Here is a 13089-nt window from a genome sequence, read left to right on the forward strand (position 1 = left end):
TCCACCCCTCCCTCCTTTGTGATTGAAATTGAGTCCCTTCACCTTTAAAAAGAAAATAGATGAGCGGTCTGCACCCGCAAGGCGGTGCTCTTATTCATTAACATGTTATGTTCATGTTCAAAGTTCAACATTTCTGGGCTTTTCAGCGAATTTATCAATTATTCTGGTGACCTCCTTTTCACCAAGTCTCTCCGTGTGCAGACAAAGTCTGATCAGGGACTTCAGTGTAGCTTCCCCAAGCCTGTTTCTCTGTGGGGTGCAAAGCAGGTTGAGCAAACTAAACAGTCTTTCAACACTCTCTTGACCGGATGTTTCTGGCGTTTCACTGCCGGCATTTGAAGAAGACTGACTTTTAAGTTGTACTTGTTTGAAAAAAATATCAATTTATTTTTAAGTAAAAACAGATTTGTCAATATTTTTACGATAGCTTTTGTTGTTGTGCGACATGATGGAATACGTATGGTTTGCGGTAGATGTCGTAAAGCGTAAGTCGTGATAGTGAAGTACATACGGTTTGCGGTAAAGGCTAAAATAAAGTAAACACGCGGATGCAGTTCAGGAAAATTGTAGTAAATTCGTAACAAAAGAGGTATTTAAATGAGGTATTGATTAAAATTGAATAACACTTCCGAGAGGGGAATTTTAAAAATATTTGGGGGGAAAAATATTCTGTGAAACCATTTATTTTCGTCAGCACGAAATTTCGTCTTTTTAAAAAATGACTATTTCGTCACCACTTAAATTCGTCCATTTCTGGTTTTGAAAAAAATCGTTCGATTTGTTTGTAATGTTTGTAATACATGTAATACGCGGTTGTGAAAAAATCGTGCTGGGGAAAGAGGGGTGACACTTGGTAGTCACTTGCAGGAGGTGGGCCTTGTTTGGCATATGCCATTTAACAAGTCTGTTATTTCAGGTGATAGTAAATGTCCCTTATTATTTTATGTCATTGACACGTTCTTTGTTATGATTAGCGGATAAGAGGGACTGAATAACCGTTAACGAGTGTTTTAAACAACGAAGCCAATTGCCAATTAGTCTTTTTCCATTACAATCACGGACAACCAAACACAAATCAATAATGTTCTTTATTAATTTGTAATAAAAGCGCAGAATATATTTCAGTCAGGTGTTGATCACACATCGTCATATTTTAATTGCGTTTAATAGTATTGTCTTTAATCCGGATTCGCCACGTGTTTGCTGTATAATCTGCAACACACCTGAAAAACACAATACACACAATGGGTTATAAAGTTGTTAACAATTAGCACTAATCAACACTATTATACCTAAACAAAGTCGACGCATTCGATACAGCCTTATTGCATTCGCGTTTAACAGGAAATGTCAGTTGTCAGTACACTGTATAATGTACACCCCTTTGTGTCAAACCCGGATTGAACTTGAGGGTGAATAGTCGACTGTTTCATGTTCTTTGTATCAATACAATCCGGGTATCTGTACTATAAGTATACCAGTCTACAAACAAGGTGCGCGCTTCCGCATATGGGTATTCGGACGTTCAAAAAATTGACCTACTGTTTAGCCTTCATGCCGTCGAACGCATTTAGCAATATAACTCGTTTTTTTTTCACTATTTCTTTACTTGCAAAAAATACTAGTGGCTTATAACTTATCTTGCAATCGTTTTTTCTCACATTTTGCAAGTGTGCGAGTGTTAATTTTGAGCCCTGTGTATATGCGTGGATTACGCTGGATGTAAATGCCTCATGCCTACGGTAATTCAGTTGTATTTGTTTCAAATATGGGACATGATTGTTCGTTAGGATCTTGAATTCGTCTATCGGTCGAAGGATGAAAAAGACGAAAATTAATGTCTGGCGAATAATAATGGTTTCACAGTATACTCTAAAGATGGGGGAATGGGGCCGAATAACGCCGAATATTTCATTAAAAAAAACACTGGTTAACTAAGGCAATTGCAGTATGCACATTAATTAACAGATACATGCAAACATGCTTTTTATGTATATTATTTGTTATACATTTTCCAGATTACCAAAGATGTCTTGTTCATCATCAGCGATTCTGGCAACGTTCTGTATGTCTCTCCAAATGTACATGAACTCACAGGATTCCATCAGGTATAATAGAGATAGCGAATATTGTAGTGACAGTCATGATCAAATATTGTATCTGTCTTAAACATTTTACACAACCAGGGATTTCAATAGATTTTAAAAACCAGGAGTCAATAACCCCTGGACTGAAATTTTGAGGAGTCAAATTGAAAAATGCTGGGGTCAATTTTGAAGCACGTTAATTGTGTTTTTGTCTGTATTATTCATTTTTTTAGATACAAACATGCTCCAAGAGTTACACAATTAATATCTTAAAAAGTTATACTGCTTTAGTAAATAAAAATACCATGATACATAACACAACATATTTTAATGAATTGGTACACAAAAATAAGGATAAAATATCAATAATTTGTGCGAACAATATCGACTTAAAGTTTTTCAAAAACAAAACATGTTCATTTTACAACTTTTATTATTACTATCACTATACTATGTTTATTTGTAAATACAATAAATGCTCAATAAAATCTACTTCATCATAACACATTTAAGTAATTTATGATATGTACCTATAGCACCTTTTCATCACATATTTATCCTCGTTATATTATCATCATCCCTATGATAGCTTTTGTACAAAAACACAATCTAAATGCATGGACCATCTAGTATATCTATTACTGTTTATCTGAATACTATACATGTCTGAAATATATACACTTAAGAATGCCTTACCAGTAGTAGTTTAACTTTAATAATCCAAATTTTCATTGTTGTTATCTGGTTTTACAAACCTTATCTAATGTTTGTTAAATCCAGTTAATGCTATCTCCATTATTGAATCACCATTACTTGTAATTTGAATCGCCATTTTTGAATTGAACGCGCTTTTAATGTTAATTTATAATTCGTCTGCCATTTACAATGTCGAAGGTCATGACGTAGCAATTTAATTCTACTCGGATAATTTATATCTAATCGAGGAAATGTGTTTTCTTAACGTTTATGTGTAGTATTATGACTTGTTAGAATAAAAAAATGAACTGTGATTCCAGTTTATATAAGATGGGTGTTACTCGTAATTATCGGTGGATTAACAAACTGACAAAATTGATGGACTTAATAGTGGATCTACGTAATTAATAGACCTTTGATCAATTTAGTTTTTTTTTAAATTATTTTTGCCGACTTTCTTTAACCGTGCCGTCTGCAAAGTCTGCAAAAAAACCTGCAATTATCGGATGGTCAATCGCACGTTATCGCTGCGCAAGCACTATTTAGACGGTGACGTGTATTTGAAGAGATAAGATAAACAACGCCCGAGGTATTCCCTCGATTATAGATCGAGTTTCAAATACTGAAACATTAATTTTGATTAGGAGCACAGCGGGAATTATTACCATGGAACTCAAGATGTTAACTGACTGACGCACGGGTCAAATTTTCGATGTGTCAAAATGACGCACGGCAGAAAAAAGGGTTGCGTCAAAAACGAGTCATTTTTAATTTGCTCGCGTCAAACCAGGATTCTGCGTCTATTGAAATCCCTGCACAACGGGTATCTTCAAATATGTGCACTAAATTATTAAATCTTAATATTAAACTTTAGCAATCATTAACAGTCTATAGAGCTTGTCAAATAACCATAATATATTTACTTTCCATGATGTACAATAGTATAAAAAATGATAATCACTCATAAAATTTTACAAAACAGTACAAACATTTAAATTGAATGTAAATACATGTATGTCTCAGACTCTGTTATAATAATTGCTGTCTGAGTATAAAGTCATCACAAACTGGCAATCTGTATACACACATGGCAGGTTTGAATAGCTCAACCAATATCAACATGGTAGTGGGGTTTTCATGAATTGAATGAACAATTTTGTCTGAACATCTGCCTTGTTTTGCAGACGGACATTACAGGGTACAGCATAGAGAAGTTTGTTCATCCAGAGGATCTCAACAAGCTGATGAGCCAGTTTGTCATGCAGCCAAAACAGCCATTGTACACAGCAACATTCGTTGAACATAAACAATTATCACTACCAGAGAGATGTACGTGAGTGTTTACTTTCTTGTTATTTGCTCTCCTGATTACAGAGTTGTTTTGGGGTATGTCAAGTCATTTGTCGTCTATTGTCAACTTTAACACTCTAGAGACTAAATCTTTCTCCAATCTTGAGTACAATTTATCAGAATGTTTTTCTTTACAATATGTAGACCAAGTTTGGGTCACATGTGTCCAAAAACAAGGTCACCAGGTCAAATAATTGAAAAAACCTTGTTGCCGCTCTAGAAACCACAACTATGACTGAATCTGGATGAAAGTTGTCAAAATGTTAATCTTGTCAATATCTAGGCCGATTTTGAATCTGGGTCAAGTGCATAAAAAAACCCAGGGCAACCGTGTAACCACTCTAGAGGCAACATGTATGACTCATCATGGATGAAACTTGGTCAGTTTGTTTATCTTGACAGCATCTATACTGAGTTTAAATCTGGGTCACCTGTGCCCAAACACTATATCATAAGGTAAAATCTAAGTAAAACCTTGTTCACTTTAAAAGCCACATAAATGGCCTTATGTTTATAAAACTTTGTCAGTATGTTTATCCTGGCAATATCTAGGCCAAGTTCAGTCTGGGTCATGTGGTGCAATAACTAGGTCACTAGGTCAGATTTTAGGAAAACCTTGTTTAATATTACCACCTAAGACGCCACATTTATGATTTAATACTTATGAAACTTGGTCAGATGTTTATGTTGACATTATCTAGGCCATGTTACAATCCAGGTCATGTGAGTCCAAAATTTAGGTCACCAAGTCAAATTTTACAAAATCATTGTTACCTCTCTTGAGGCCACATTTATGAACTCATAATTGTGAAACTTACTCCAGGGGTGTCAGTTGTCCGGATTATTCTGGAAAAATCCGATTTGAGATTTTGAGATCAATTTAATTCTGGTGCTTTTTTTTTTAGGTTGGGGGGGGGAGGCAAATTCGTAAGCGTTCAAGATCATTTGAGAACGAATATTGTTTTGGCTTCCTCTGCATTCTGGAAATTAGCACTCGGTACCGATTTTGCCAGATGTTGTATTTATTAATGTTTGATTGGTAAGCTTATGGCATGGACATGAACGTTATCTGACGCAAAATCTTTGCTACTCTCCTATAATCTTACAAGTCAACAAAACGTTGCAAATGTGGGCTATCTGGATACTTAGCTTAAGTAAAGCACTGCAATAACATATTGTAAAAGCAATATGTTAACCAAATTATATATTGATTATGTATCTGCTAGGTAACTGGTTTTCATTTTATGCAGTCAAACGCTATGAACCATTGAATTTATTTGCAACGTGCTTTCTAAAAACAATATAGAATGACGAAAGCACATGAGATGATACATATGGTCTGGTTTATAATAGTTTGCATCGCTTTTACCTACATTACAACTAGAAGGCTTTAAAAAAACTGTAATAAGTAAGGGCTCAAGGGGAGGGCTCTGCCCTTTATCCCGGTTGCTGACCTGCGGCACCAGACCAAGGCTTATTTTCTGAATTTGAAATTTGGGACAATTCACACTTCTTTTACTCAGAATGTTAATCTTGACAATATCTTGTCCAAGTTGGAATTAGTGTCATGTGTTGCCATAAACTAAGTCAAGTCTTAAAAATAAAACTTGTTCATGTTTTTGAAGCCACATTTTTAGCTCACCTAAATAATAGAAAAACCTTGTGTAGACAATAGAGGACGCAGTTTTCATCCAATCTTTATGAAATTTGGTCAGAATGTTAATCTTGATGAAATCTGGGTTGGGATTGTATTTGGGTCATCTGGGGTCAAAAACTAGGTCACTAGGTTAAAAACTAGGTCAAAAAATAGAAAAACCTTGTGTAGACAGTAGAGGTCACAGTTTTCATCCAATCTTTATGAAATTTGGTCAGAATGTTTATCTTGATAAAATCTGGGTTGGAATTGTATTTGGGTCATTTGGGGTCAAAAACTAGGTCACTAGGTAAAAAATTAGGTCAAATAATAGAAAAAAATTGTGTAGACAATAGAGGTTGCAGTTTTCATCCAATCTTTATGAAATTTGGTCAGAATGTTTATCTTGATGAAATCTGGGTTGGGATTGTATTTGGGTCATCTGAGGTCAAAAACTAGGTCACTAGGTCAAATAATAGAAAAATTGTCAAATATTTGTTTGTGTAGACAGTTGAGATCACAGTTTTCATCCACTCTTTATGAAATTTGGTCAGAATGTTTATCTTGATGAAATCTGGGTTGGGTTTGTAGTTGGGTCACCTGGGGTCAAAAACTAGGTCACTAGGTCAAATAATAGAAAAACCTTGTGTAGACAATAGAGGTCACAGTTTTCATCTAATCTTTATGAAATTTGGTCACAATGTTTATCTTGATGAAATCTGGGTTGGGATTGTATTTGGTTAGTCAGGTGAGCGATTCAGGGCCATCATGGCCCTCTTGTTTGCTTGATATTGCTGAAACTTGATCACAATGTTCGTCTTGACAAGTTTGAATCTTTGTCATGTGCATCCAAAAACTAGTCACCAGTTCAAGTCTTAGAAAAGCCTTGTTACCTTTGAAGCAATGTTTCTTACTGAGTTGCAATCAAAATTGGTCAGAGTGTTTATCTTCACAATATCTAGGTCTGGGTCAGGTATGGTCAAAACAAGGTCATCAGGTCAATTCTTTACCAATTGGCGTATCTTGAAGTCAGGTGGGCGATTCAGGGCTGTCATTGCCCTCATGTTTGAAAAGTAATTTGTTTCACATATAAGTGAGCATATGCAGTTAAAAAATAAAATAGTTTGTGTTTCATTTGCTATAACAGAAAGGAAAATCCACATGTTTTATTTAATGCAAAGAATTGTGTTATTGTTATGAATATTTTAGCTTATTCTTATATTTATTCATATGAGCCTTGTGGAGCTATTGTGGTCAGTCAGGAACTGACATTTTATTGCATGTCCCTCTGCATTTCATCTTATAACTTCATCTGTAATAACATCTGATGAATATCTCTAATAACATCTGATTTATTTGGACCAAACTTCACAGAATATTCCTGAGGTGGTCCTTATACCAATTGCTTTCAATTGAAAGAAATGTCTTAAAAAATATGGTTGTCATGGCAACCAAACCATTAGAAACAAACACACTTGTAATTTTCTTGTCAAAAATTATTTACTGAATAAATACTATTTTTATGCCCCCGGTAGGGTGGCATATAGCAGTTGAACTGTCAGTCTGTGCGTCCGTCCGAAAACTTTAACATTGGCCATAACTTTTGCAATATTGAAGATAGTAACTTGATATTTGAAATAAATGTGTATCTCATGGAGCTGCACATTTTGAGTGGTGCAAGGTCCAGGTCAAGGTCATCCTTCAAGGTCAAAGGTCAAAAAATAAATTCCAAGGGAAGTAACAAGCTTTAAAGGGAGATAATTTCTATTTTTTATCATTTGGCAGGTACAGATCATTTTCACAAGGGAATATTTTTTTAAGGGATATAATAATTTATTTTTTTTTAATTCAAAGCGGCGCAGTAGGGGGCATTGTGTTTCTGACAAACACATCTCTTGTTTCAAATTATTCCAATTCTTTGAAAAACATGTATCCACAGGGTGCAGAAATTTCCCTTATACGCCTGCATGTATATAAGAAACTTTAAAAATCTTCTTAACAGAGACCTCTGCAGGATTGTCCCTTATTTCAAAATAAATCCACATATCAATTTTGTGGCGTTTTATTTTGTAAATTCTCAAATCTTAACTTGTATCTTATCAGGAGTATATTGTTATTGTTGGAATATAACAGTCTTTCTTCATGTTAACAGTAGAACAGCTAGAAGGAGACCACAACTTTTTCTATGTCCGCCTTCAACAAATGTTACGAAAGAAACAGCGTATGAAAGGGAGCCCAGAATATGAAATGATGGCGGTTCGCACCTACTGTGAACAGAAGTCATACCTGAACACTGGTACTTGTTAATTGTTAAGTCCTCAAAAAAAGCATTTTTACAGTTTTATAACAATGGCTTTGTAATAAAATAGATTGTTAACAAGAAATTGATGTGAGTATTCTCAAATGCGTTAACTAAAATTTATAATATGATGGAACCTATTGCCAAATATTATTGTTCAAGTGGGGTTAACAAATTCTACCTACAAATAAACATTTCTTATTTATTGCATGTTAAAACTTTGTACTGATTTAAATCTTGCAACTATTATACTTTTTATACGCCCGTATAAAATACGGGACGTATTATGTGAAACCCCTTGGCGGGCGGGCGGGCGGCGGGCGGGCGGCGGGCGGAAGGCATCACTTTGTCCGGACTCTAATTCAAATTGTATTCATCCGATCTTCACCAAACTTGGTCAGCAGTTGCATCTAGTTGATATCTAGGCCAAGTTCGAATATGGGTCATGCCGGGTCAAAAACTAGGTCATAGGGTCAATAAGTGCATTTTCAAAGGGGCCACTTTGTCCGGACTCTATTTCAAATTGTATTCATCCGATCTTCACCAAACTTGGTCAGCAGTTGCATCTAGTTGATATATAGGCCAAGTTCGAATATGGGTCATGCCGGGTCAAAAACTAGGTCATAGGGTCAATTAGTGCATTTTCAACGGCGCCACTTTGTCCGGACTCTAATTCAAATTGTATTCATCCGATCTTCACCAAACTTGGTCAGTAGTTGCATCTAGTTGATATCTAGGTCAAGTCCGAATATGGGTCATGCTGGGTCAAAAACTAGGTCAAAGGGTCAATTAGTGCATTTTACTTTGTCCGGACTCTAATTCAAATTGTATAAATCTTATCTTCACCAAACTTGGTCAGTAGTTGCATCTAGTTGATATCTAGGCCAAGTTCGAATATGGGTCATGCCAGGTAAAAAACTAGGTCATAGGGTCAATTAGTCCATTTTCAACAGCGCCACTTTGTCCGGACTCTTATTCAAATTGTATTCATCCGATCTTTACCAAACTTGGTCAGTAGTTGCATCTAGTTGATATCTAGGTCAAGTTCGAATATGGGTCATGTCGGGTCAAGAACTAGGTCATAGGGTCAATTAGTGCATTTTCAACGGCGCCACTTTGTCCGGACTCTAATTCAAATTGTATTCATCCGAAACTTTTAAACAACTTTTTATCCTGCGTCAAAGTGGTATGGGGGTATAAGTCACATTCAGTGACAAAGCTCTAGTTCAAGTTGATTTCACCAAACTTGGTCAGAGGTAGTATATAGATTATATATCAGTCAGGTCTGATTGGAGACATGCAACCGATTAACACATGCAATATTTTTATGCAATATTTTTATCCAGTTTTATTTTGCGATATTTTCATCGGGTTTATTTTTTTCGCGATTTTTGAAACGAGTTATTTTTATACGCCCGTTTTTTCAAAACGGGGCGTATTATAGTTTCACCCTTGGCGGCGGGCGGGCGGCGTCCACAGCAGTGCCCGCTCTCTAAGTCAAATAGTTTTCGTCGGATCTTCACCAAACTGGGTCAGAAGTTGTATCTAGACAATATCTAGGTCAAGTTCAAATATGGGTCATGCGGGGTTAACTACTAGGTCACAGGGTCACTTAGTGCATTTCAATTATTTAGCATGGTGTCCGCTCTCTAATTGAAGTAGTTTTCATCCGATCTTCACCAAATTTTGTCAGATGTTGTGTCTAAATAATATCTAGGTCAAGTTCAAATATGGGTCTTGCCAGGTCAAAAACTAGGTCACGAGGTCACTTAGTGCATGGTGTCCGAAACCTTCAAACGGGCGTATCTTGTGACAGTTTGGCACTCTTGTTCATGTGTAAATTAATGTCGTCCTCGTGGAAAGTGTGGTCCTTAAAGCTGGTATGCACGATTTTGTCAAATATTTATGAATTTATATAAAATGTGTAAAAAACTTATTATACATACATGTCAAAATAAATTAAAATAAAAGTTAAGAAGAACATGTGTCAAAAAATGCGTAATAAGCCAGATATTTAATTCTGAAATCGAAAATGTCTGTGCAATTGAATTCGCCTGCATGTATATCATGCATGTACGATGTGAATCTAAATATAGTTTTACGGATCATTTTAATTTCCTGCCATGATATCTATTCATACGACACATGAACACTAACTCCGATCCTAATAAAAAGACGAATGCTTCCGGTATTGTAGAAAATTTTTACGAAATATCTTTGTCACAATCGGCTCGGGGCGCTATTTTGTCTTTGCTGCATTTTGTGAAATTCATCTTCAATATATAATTTTTATGCCCCCAAAGGGTGGTATATAGTTTTTAGCTAGGCTGTTTTCGGAGAAAACCCGAGGTATTGTCATAGCCAGCTCGGTGTGTCGTGTCGGCAGTCCGCGTCGTGCTAAAACCTTAACATTTTGTCAAGGTTTTGAACATTGGCTCTAAAATCAAAGTGCTTCCACTTACAACTTTGAAACTTCATATGTAGCTGCACCTTGATGAGTTCTACACGCCCACCCATATTTGGGTCACTAGGTCAAAGATCAAGGTCACTGTGACCTCTAAAAAAAAAATTAAAAAAAATTCTGACAAGCTTTTATTACTTCAAAAATGCACCCACAGCAGAGCATGGCACCCATTATGCGCTGCTCTTGTTTCACTGTCCGTCAGTCTGTCCGTCTGTCTGTCTGTCCTTCAGTTAGTCCGTCTGTCCGAAAACTTTAACAATGGTCATAACCTTTGCAATATTGAAGATAGCAACTTGATATTTGGCATGCATGTGTATCTCTTGGTGCTGCACATTTTTGGTGGTGAAAGGTCAAGGTCATCATTCAAGGTCAAAGGTCAAATATATGGCTTCAAAGCGGCGCAGAAGGGGGCATTGTGTTTCTGACTAACACATCTCTTGTTCTTGCCTATTTTGTGTTATTGTAACATATTTATGCCCCTGGTAGGGTGGCATATATCAGTTGAACTGTCTGTCAGTCAGTCTGTCCGTCCGTCCGAAAACTTTAACATTGCCCATAACTTTTGCAATATTGAAGATAGCAACTTGATATTTGGCATGCATGTGTATCTCATGGAGCTGCACATTTTGAGTGGTGAAAGGTCAAGATCAAGTTCATCCTTTAAGGTCAAAGGTCAAATATATGGCTTCAAAGCGGCGCAGTAGGGGGTATTGTGTTTCTGACAAATCTCTTGTTTATCAATATATATTACAATTTAACACATATAAAAACCGTGCATACCCGCTTAAATATTTGATTGCAAAATAAAAACTTTGTTGTGCAGAGAATATTGTTACTTTGGGTTAAAACGTAGTGCGTTTTTACAAAATATGGAACAACTTTTCTCTGAAATACAAATCCAATAATGGGTAAGTTGTGAAAAATTTGCTGTGTTTTTATGCCCCCCTTCATAGAAGAGGGGGTATATTGTTTTGCTGGATATCTGTCTGTTGGTCTGTCGGTAGACCAGTTTGTTTCTGATCAATAACTCGACAACAAATTGACCGATTGACTTGATACTTCACATGTGCATTGGCCTTGGACAGTAGATGACCCCAATTGAATTTGGGGTCACTAGGTCAAAGGTCAAGTTCACTGTCACAATAAGTGTGGAAATCGTTTCTGATCAATAACTCATCAACGAATTGACCGATGGCTTGATATTTCTCATGTGCATTGGCCTTGGATGGTAGATGACCCCTATAAAATTTGGGGTCAAAGGTCAAGGTCGCTGTCACAATAAGTGTTTAAATTGTTTCCGATCAATAACTAATCAACAAATTGACCGATTGACTTGATACTTCACATGTGCATTGGCCTTGGACAGTTGATGACCCCTATTGAAATTGGGATCACTTGGTCAAAGGTCAAGGTCACTGTCACAATAAGTCTGAAAATCGTTTCCGATCAATAACTCATCAATGAATTGACCGATTGGCTTGATACCTCACATTGGCATTGGCCTTGGACTGTTGATGACCCCTATTGAAATTGGGGTCACTTCATCAAAGGTCAAGGTCACTGTCACAATAAGTCTGAAAATGGTTTCCGATCAATAACTCATCAATGAATTGACCGATTGGCTTGATACCTCACATTTGCATTGGCCTTGGACTGTAGATGGCCTCTATTGAAATTGGGGTCACTAGATCAAAGGTCAAGGTCACTGTCACAATAAGTGTGAAAATTGTTTCCGATCAATAACTTGTCAACGAATTGACAGATTGACTTGATATTTCACATGTGCATTGGCCTTGGACAGTAGATAACCCCTATTGAAATTGGAGTCACTAGTTCAAAGCCCTGTTTGGGGGGCATATGTGTCCGACCGCGGAACTCTTGTTACAGCTTGAAACTGGATTTTTATGCCCTCCTGTGAAGAAAGCTGAATATAGCAGTAACACTGTCTATGTAGTCATCCTGCTGTCTGGATATATGTCGAAAATTTCTGTCTCAGCCATAATTTTGCAATCTTATCAATGAATTTTAAAATATTTTGGCACAAATATAAACCATCATAAGATGACGTGGCGTGTGTAAAACGTCTTTTCTGTTCCTCATTTGGAACACATGTTGAGGTAAAAGTTAAAATTTGACCATAAAACTGCTTTCAAATTCCTTTCTCAGCCATATCTTTTTTGTATATTGATAAATTTATAAATACCCAATGACTGCTGTTAGGAGACAGCGTGTTCCATGTTTAACTGTTTCCCTTCATCAAGGGTCAAGGTCACACTAAGAGGTCAAAAGTCAAATTTGGTCATTAAAGAGTGTGAAGAAAAGGTGGAATGTTGGGGCATCTATGTCCTAATCACATATGTCTTGTTCTGTATACTTACAATTTGGCAGTGCTCTGTGAAAAGGGGGTTTAATGCATGTCTGGGCAGGCTAATCAGGGATGACGCTTTCCGCTTTTATGGTATTTTTCCTTTAAAGAAAGTCTCTTCTTAGCAAACATCAAGTTAAGTTGGAAAGTGTTGTCACTGATTAGCCTGTGCAAACTGCACAGGCTTATCTGGGA

The 13089-nt window shown here is 36.5% G+C and overlaps 1 protein-coding gene across 2 annotated transcripts in view; it reads left to right on the forward strand.

The window, feature by feature from the left end:
• Positions 1-13089, forward strand: part of LOC127842630 (aryl hydrocarbon receptor nuclear translocator-like protein 2) — a 50025-nt gene that overhangs the window by 23522 nt on the left and 13414 nt on the right. For both annotated transcript variants that reach the window (XM_052372244.1, XM_052372243.1), the window contains exons 5-7: positions 2019-2108; positions 3968-4112; positions 7919-8062. In XM_052372244.1, the coding sequence (XP_052228204.1) occupies positions 2019-2108; positions 3968-4112; positions 7919-8062 (379 nt within the window). The remainder of the gene's footprint in view (positions 1-2018; positions 2109-3967; positions 4113-7918; positions 8063-13089) is intronic.

This window comes from Dreissena polymorpha, chromosome 8, assembly GCF_020536995.1.
Source record: "Dreissena polymorpha isolate Duluth1 chromosome 8, UMN_Dpol_1.0, whole genome shotgun sequence".
NCBI lineage: Eukaryota > Metazoa > Mollusca > Bivalvia > Myida > Dreissenidae > Dreissena > Dreissena polymorpha.